The sequence below is a fragment of the Impatiens glandulifera genome, chromosome 2, assembly GCF_907164915.1.
Source record: "Impatiens glandulifera chromosome 2, dImpGla2.1, whole genome shotgun sequence".
NCBI lineage: Eukaryota > Viridiplantae > Streptophyta > Magnoliopsida > Ericales > Balsaminaceae > Impatiens > Impatiens glandulifera.
The window spans coordinates 48251131-48259212 of NC_061863.1; the positions used below are offsets into that span (position 1 = coordinate 48251131).

Here is an 8082-nt window from a genome sequence, read left to right on the forward strand (position 1 = left end):
CTCTCGATTCGCTAAGTGCCTCCCGATTCGCTAAGTGCCTAGCGATTCGCTAAGTGCCTCCCGATTCGCTAAGTACTTAGCGAATCGGGAGGCACTTAGCGAATCGCTAGGTTCCTCCCGATTCGCTAAGTTCTTACGTTTGTATGTGTTTGTTCTAACATTTTTGATGATGTTGTTTCCTTTTGTAGATGGCAGAAACAACTGTTACTGAGTTTCCCGGTCGGATTTCGTGGAAAAGTGCCCTCACCCTGAAGAAGATTGTGAATAAGTTCGAGAAAATGGATCTTCTGGAGAGTGTGTACAATACCCAGTTCAGATCATTATTCACAGCCCCCCTCTTGCAGTTCTCAGGAAGTATTGTACATCAAATGTTGATGAGGAGGTTAAGCTCAAACTCCAAGGAGATAACTTTCATGGTGAATGGGCAAAAGCTTGTATTTGGTATGAAGGAGTATGCGTTAGTTACCGGCCTATGTTTCGGCGTTTATCCTGAGTTGGACCAAGAAAAATTGCGCTGTTGTCCACCTCTCTCGGTTAAATACTTTAAAGGGAGCATGAGTGTGAAAATGTGCGACTTCGAGAAGGCTTTTTTCAAATGCAAAGACAAGGAAGATGCATTCAAGATGGGGCTGGTATGCCTGATTTGCCAGTACCTATTCACATTTGACCCAAAAAGAGTTATATTTCCAAAAATACTCAACATGGTGGAAGACAAGGACACTTTCCTCCAATATCCATGGGGGAAGGTCACCTTTAAAGCCACCCTCAAGGGTTTAAACAAGAACATGAAACATCTCTGTACCTCATTTTTTGACAAGAAGGAGAAGGCTGAACAACCTTATGCTCCTTTTGCATATAACATCTATGGGTTCGCATTGGCACTTCAAGTGTGGACGTATGAGGTCATCGAAAACTTTATCCCTAAATTCGCCAGAAGGAATCAGATTAATGACCCTCTACGCCCAAGGTTGTTACTCTATCATTCCAACAGGAAAAACACATCGATGGAGGTAAAGACTGCCCTAGAGACCACGGATGTGACTGAGATGGAAGAGTCCTCCATGGAGAAGAGGTTATACAGTGGTGATGTATTTGAGCAAATCGACGAGACAACTGATGATTTTTTTGAGGGATTTACTGATGGGAAGGTAATAAAAGATGATTTTGATGAAGATGATGAAAGTGAAGATGAAGAAGTTACTCCGATTCCCCCCAAACCTGCCACGAGGAAGAGAAAGGCTGATGCTACTCTTAAAGAAGCAGCCAACTTGAAGAAGAAGCTTGCTTATGAATCGATTCCGGCCCGCATTCTTACTCCCCCATCCGCGACCTCAAGTCCTCGGGCTGACACACCTTCTCCTCGGGCTGACACACCTTCTCCTCGGGCTGACACACCTTCTCCTCGGGCTCCAACACCTACTGTTGGATGTGATTTTAATGAGATGAAGGAGGAGCTGAAAATAGAGTTGAAAGAGGAGATGAAAAAGATGAAAACAGAGCTCATCAAAGAGCTAAAAATCACATTCCAAGAAACTCAACAAACTCACGTTGAGTCGTTCAAGAAGATGGTTTTTAATATGTCCACACAGTTGTTAGAAAAATCCAACAAAAGGATGTCCATATTATTAACCAGATTAGATGATATGGAGGATAATATAAAGAAGAAGAAGAGTAAGAAGAAGGATTCTAAGAAGGCTGTGAAGGTCGAAGAGGAAAAGAATACTGAGGTATGGAGATATTTTACATTTCATTTCGTTAAGTACATATCTGATCTGACCAGTACCTATTTTGCAGGTTAAGGATTGTAAGAAGGATGTCGAAGTTGAGAAGAGCAAGGTTGAACAGGAGGAGGAGAAGAAAGAGGTATTCTGCGAACTTTTCGTTTCGCAAAGTAGTTTCCGTTTCGCTAAGTTAGTATTTTTCGTTTCGCAAAGTAGTTTCCGTTTCGCTAAGTTAGTATTTTTCGTTTCGCAAAGTAGTTTCCGTTTCGCTAAGTTAGTATTTTTCGTTTCGCAAAGTAGTTTCCGTTTCGCTAAGTTAGTATTTTTCGTTTCGCTAAGTGTGAATTTTGTCTATTTTGTAGGAGATGATAGCGATGCAGGAGACTGTGGGGGATGATGAGAAGGTGAATGATGGGACTGATGGGAAAGACGATGTAATGGAGGACAATGAGAAGGTGGAGGATGAACAAAAAGAGGACGTTGAGAAGGTGGAGGACGCACAGAAGGTGGAGACCGATGAGAAGGTGGATGATGATGAAAAGATGGATGAGGATAAGGTGGAGAACGATGAGAAGGTCGATGATGAAGAGAAGGTGGAGGATGAAAGAAAAGACAACGATGAGAAGGTAGATGATGATGAGAAGGTGGAGGATGAACGAAAAGACAACGATGCGAAGGTGGAGGACGTAAAGATAGAGGTTGAGGCTAAATTGGAGGACGGTGAGAAGCTGGATGGTGTGGCTAAGGTGGATGATGTGGAGGTTGATCTGAAACTGAAGGATTTGAAAGTGAAGGTGAAGGATGAGAAGACTGTGGGGGATGTGAAGGCAAATGATGACAATGATGACAATGACGATTTCCAGTTATACAATACTCCTCCTAAAGGAAATTATGGGAGGAGAGTGAGGAAGCCGAAAAAAGATGACTCGTACACCAACCCTTCCTTGTCAAAAATGCCCAAGACAAAGGATCCTATGAAAGTGAATCACCTTCAAAAATTTGATGATGAGCTACTTCATAAAGTTAAGGCGTGGTTGGATGATCCAAAAACCGATAATTCGACAACGGATTTACATACGGTTCAAGCAAAGAAGGAAGTGTTGGTTAGAGTTGTAACAAGGCTTACATGGATTGAAGACACGGTAAGTCGTTCAAATCAATTCATTAATCTTCGTTTCGCAAAGTACTATTCGTTTCGCAAAGTACTCTTCGTTTCGCAAAGTACTCTTCGTTTCGCAAAGTACTCTTCGTTTCGCAAAGTACTCTTCGTTTCGCAAAGTACTCTTCGTTTCGCTAAGTACTTAGTCAATGTTGTTTGATATGTACTCAATGTATGTTGTATGCTCCCATTGTGCAGGAAATGGATGCATTCTGCCATCTTCTGCGGAAAAGGATTTCCTGCTATCCCAAGACATATAAAAATACACATGCGGCAATTGGGGATTGCGTATTGTCGGATAGAATCAGGCGACTGCATAGGGATTTTATTAAGGATCCTGCCAAATTTCCAGTCGACGAATTCAAAGACTATTATATGGGCGCACCACATAGATATATGCCAGAATGGTCAACAATTGACGATGTCTACATGCCAGTGAACATTAACCAGAAACACTGGATTTTGTGTGTAGCACGTCTTCAAAAGTACCGCATTGAAGTGTACGACTGTGATGCCTATCTTTATAAGAATCTGGATCCTTATTTGAAACCCTTCTGCGACATGATTCCAATTATATTCGCCAAAACAATCACTCCCGGTGAGAGGGTAAGGTATCCTAATTTCAACTTCGAAGGCCCCATCCAACCAATGACTTACAAACGGTTTCCACACCCCAAAGTGAAAACCGCTGCTGCTAAGGTTGGAGAAGTCCCACGGGCAACAGAGAGCGGGGACTGTGGGGTCTTCACGCTAATGTACATGGAACACTTGACCGCTAATCAACCCGTGCACAATGTGACCTCAGAAAACATGGGGTTTTTTAGGCAGAAGATGGCGGTCCGGTTATTCCATCAGATTATGGAACCTTAAACATTATTTTGTGTAAAAGTGATAACTTATTTTGATGTATTGTAAACCTTGATGAATATTTTGGAAGTTGGATGATGTATTGTAAATTATTTTGTGTAAATTGATGTATTGTAAATTGACCCTTCAACCTACAAAAAAGATAAGTTAGTAGCCTTCGTTTCGCCAAGTACTCTTCGTTTCGCCCAGTACTCTTCGTTTCGCCAAGTACTTTTCGTTTCGCTAAGTTAGCACTTTTCGATTCGCTAAGTCCCTCCCGATTCGCTAAGTCCCTCCCGATTCGCTAAGTCCCTCGCGATTCGCTAAGTGCCTCCCGTTTCGCTAAGTGCCTCCCGTTTCGCTAAGTTAATACTCATCGTTTCCCTACTCATATACTACTACTACTAGAACATACAACATAAACATTAAACCTGAATTAACACATTAAACCTGAATTAACAACATACCAGTACCATAGTTCAATTAACAACATATATTACAATATAGTATCTATCAAGCTAAAGGTCCATATTGTTGAGATGATGAGTCATGCTGCTTAGATGATGAGTCATGCTGCTTAGATGATGAAGCTCGTGCAGTAGATGGTGCAGGCATAACTGCTTTGCATGTTGCCCTATTATGTCCAAGCCCACCACATGAGCTGCATCGTCTCGGGATCTTACGGACCTCACCCTAGGATGACCTACGCTTTGTTTGTGGTCTGCCTTTCTTAACTTTCACATTTGGTTTAAGACACGAACGTTGCTTGATATGTTCGGGAACATCCCAATTTTCTTCATCACCGGGAGGATAACATGTCTCGGCATATGAATTTATCCAACACTCAGTTGTGTAATACCTGTGTAACACAACAGAATTATTAATTGGTTAAACAGAATGAACACGTGAGCTAGATATTAATACCTTGAACAGAAGTCATAAGAAATCAAATTCCGACTACGGGCAGCAGCCATTGCATGCGTACAAGGAAGTCCCGAAACTTCGAATACTCTACAAGTGCAGTTCATGTCTTTCAAATTGACTTTGAAATGGGACTGATTGTCATGCACATAAAACTCGAATCGGTTAAGGGATTGGACTGTATAGAATCTGGCCTTCTCGAATCCCTCACGTAACACCTTCTCATAATTTGGAGATAAAACTTCTTCGTGATTAGACGCTCTTTCTCTTCTATCGTTAAACCATTGTTGTATTGTGAATCTTAAATACTCAGCCATTTCTGAAATGGGATACTTTCTGGCTTCCCTGCTCTGACTATTGAAACTCTCAGCATAATTGCTTGTCAGTTGATTGTATCGCTTACCGGGAAAAAATGCTCTACTCCATCTTGGGAACCCAATTTCTTCCAAATAGGCAGCAATCCGGTGATCTTTAACCTTGATTTTCTCAAACCAACGATTAAATTCGTGGACAGTGTATGCCCTTGAAGCCGAATCAAACTCCGCATGACACTTATCACTTTTGAATTTGGCCACAATATTCATCTTTATGTGATATGTGCACGCACCGTGGTCTGCTTCTGGGAAAACAGCACACAAGGCATTAGCGATGCTTGGGTGTCTGTCGGATACGAAGACGAGATCATCAACTAATCCAATTGCGTCTCTCAGTTTTTGCATGAAATAAGTCCAGGAGTTATTATTCTCTGAATCAACAACGCCGAATGCGACAGGATATAGTTGCTCATTCGCATCCAATGCAATAGCCACCAATAATTGACCACCCACCTTGTGCTTAAGAAAACTAGCATCAACACATAATACAGGACGACAAAAGGATTTGAAACCCCTAATTGAGAGGCCTAGGGACATGAACATATACTTGAAGTGACCGAGCTCGTCTGTCTGTATGTCGGTTATGGTACCAGGATTACACTTCTCCAACATGTAAAGGTATGATGGCAGTATTCCATAAGAATCCTCTACCGTCCCTCGCACCGCTATTAAAGCATTTTCCCTTGCCCTCCATGCCTTATTATAAGTCAAAAATATCCCATAAGTTGTCTGCATGTCTTCAATTATTTTCTTAGGCAAGTGGTTATGATGATGGTCCATGTACTTGCTCTTCACGCACTGCCCAATAACCCATGCTGGTGTTTGCATTTTTTTCTTGGGCCTCAACAAAGTTGAGCATGAGTGTTGATGCTCAAATGTCCGGATCTCAAACATCTCAGAAAACTTACCTTTCACAGCCCGCAAACTCCACTTGCATGTTTCATCCAAACATTTGAGTTCCCAAAGATTTTTTCTTGACTTCTCCACTTTGAATTCAAAATGATTGGCCATCGCATATTTATATAGAGCAAGTTGAAGTTCTTTTTTATTTTCAAAGAACGAACCAACTTCCAATACGGTTTCACTAGTTAATGCCATCGCAAATGTGGGGTCTGGCGGTGATGTGTCTGTCGGGTCTGTCGATGGTGTACCCATTGAAGATCGTCTTGCACTAGATGGTGTACCCATTGATGATCTTCTTGCACTTGTTGGTGTACCATTTGATGCCTTTCTTGCACTAGTTGGTGTACCCAATGATGATCTTCTTGCACTTGGTTGTGTAGGTATTGATGCTTTTTCACCACTATTAACATGCAAGTCCTGAGTAAGTGGGATGTGGGGCAAAGAGGTTTCTCCGGCTTCATTTTGACTTTCAACAAAGAATTCCAAGGGTACAACAGGTGGAACAAATTTCTGAGTAAGTTGTGGTGGTAGTATACTTTCTTGAGTTGGGTATGTAAGTAGTGGTATCTTTTCTTTAGTAAACGATGACTTCTCCACTACAGATACACACAATGGTGACACTGTTCGACCCAAAATCAAGCGTGATAGATATGTGTTCAAATCCCCATCATTATCAATAAAAACAGGTTTCGGATTTCTGATATTCGGAATATCATACTTCACTTGGAGCACTAAATCGTATGCTGATATCTGGAGATTAAGTCTATCGTAGAGTATATCAAGTAATTCAGCATAACGAGTATTTTGGGGTAGATCAAATGTTTTGATTGAAGATGCATCAAAATACAGTGTTCCATCAGCATCAAGTTTCCACTCTCCATTATAGAAAACGAAAACTTCAGCTGCAATATAAAAACATGATTTGATTTAGAGACGGATAATTAATACTTCGCGAATCGCTATGAACTTAGCGAAACGGGAAGGCCTTCGCGAATCGTAAGGCACTTAGCGAAACGAGAAGTCCTTCGCGAATCGCTGGGCACTTAGCGAAACGGGAAGTAAACCCTAATCAATCTCAGAAAACGAACATCAATAAAACATGCTTCAAATAGACGTACCTATTGGAACAGTGCTCGTGCACGTCGTCGAGCTCATAGTGGATTTCGAACGAACTTCTCCGCCGAGATCTCCGACGAGATCGCCGCCGCCGCCGCCGGAGTTTAGAGAGAAGGAGGAGAAGAGCGGGAAGAGAGAGAAGGAGAAGAAAAAAATGAAAAAAAAGTACATCAGGTTATATTAAATAGTAAGGGCAATTTGGACATTTCACATGTCGTCACTTCGCGAAACGCTAAGTGACTTAGCGTTTCGCGACAAGGGCAAAATCGTCCAAAAAAATAAAATCACCACGAGCGCAATAAAATTATCACTTTACCATCAGATCAAATAACCTCATCTTTGAGGTTATTTGATCAAATTTCCCGGCAATAAGCCTGTATTTCCTTTTTCTTTTTTAAATTATTTTTTATTAGTAATGAAATAATTTAATTTAAAAAACTCTTTTACGTTTAACATATATATTAAGTTAAATATATTCAATTTTCTATTAACTATTATTTATCTTCTTCATTTTTTTTTTTTTAAATTTGTCCCACCTCATTAAAGTACATAGTCAACCAATAAGTGATAGGGAAAAATTTAGAAGAGAATAAAATGTCACCCATATGATAAGTATGAAAATTGATAAAAAGGTTAAAAGAGAGAATGAGAAAAAATTTATTATTATTTTAAAAAATTATGTTGTGGCAAGTCATTTTCTCTTAAATTCTCTCCCACCATTATTAAAGCAGTAAAACAATCATAATTACAAATTTTGTTATTTCAAATATTAAGAATTTAATTTTAAAATTTATTTATTTATATATTATTATATATAAACAAGTATACAGTTTATTTAAAAAAAATAAAAACAAACGATAGAATGAAAATGTGTTACCATTTCCGTCTCATTCTATTTCGGAGATTTTTTTTACTATTATTGATTTCAGATAATTTCGCGGATTATCGTTATATCACAATCTCGAAAAAAAAACTTTGATAAAATTATATAGATAGATTTGTAATATATTAAAAATTTGTATTATTACAAAGAAACAAACTT

The 8082-nt window shown here is 39.8% G+C and overlaps 1 protein-coding gene across 1 annotated transcript; it reads left to right on the plus strand.

Moving 5' to 3' along the window:
• Positions 1–1004: 1004 nt before the first annotated feature.
• Positions 1005–3750, plus strand: LOC124924779. The gene is made up of 4 exons (XM_047464771.1): positions 1005–1010; positions 2084–2176; positions 2315–2863; positions 3079–3750. Exons 1-4 carry the CDS (start codon positions 1005–1007, stop codon positions 3748–3750), a joined length of 1320 nt encoding a protein of 439 aa, XP_047320727.1.
• Positions 3751–8082: the final 4332 nt, after the last annotated feature.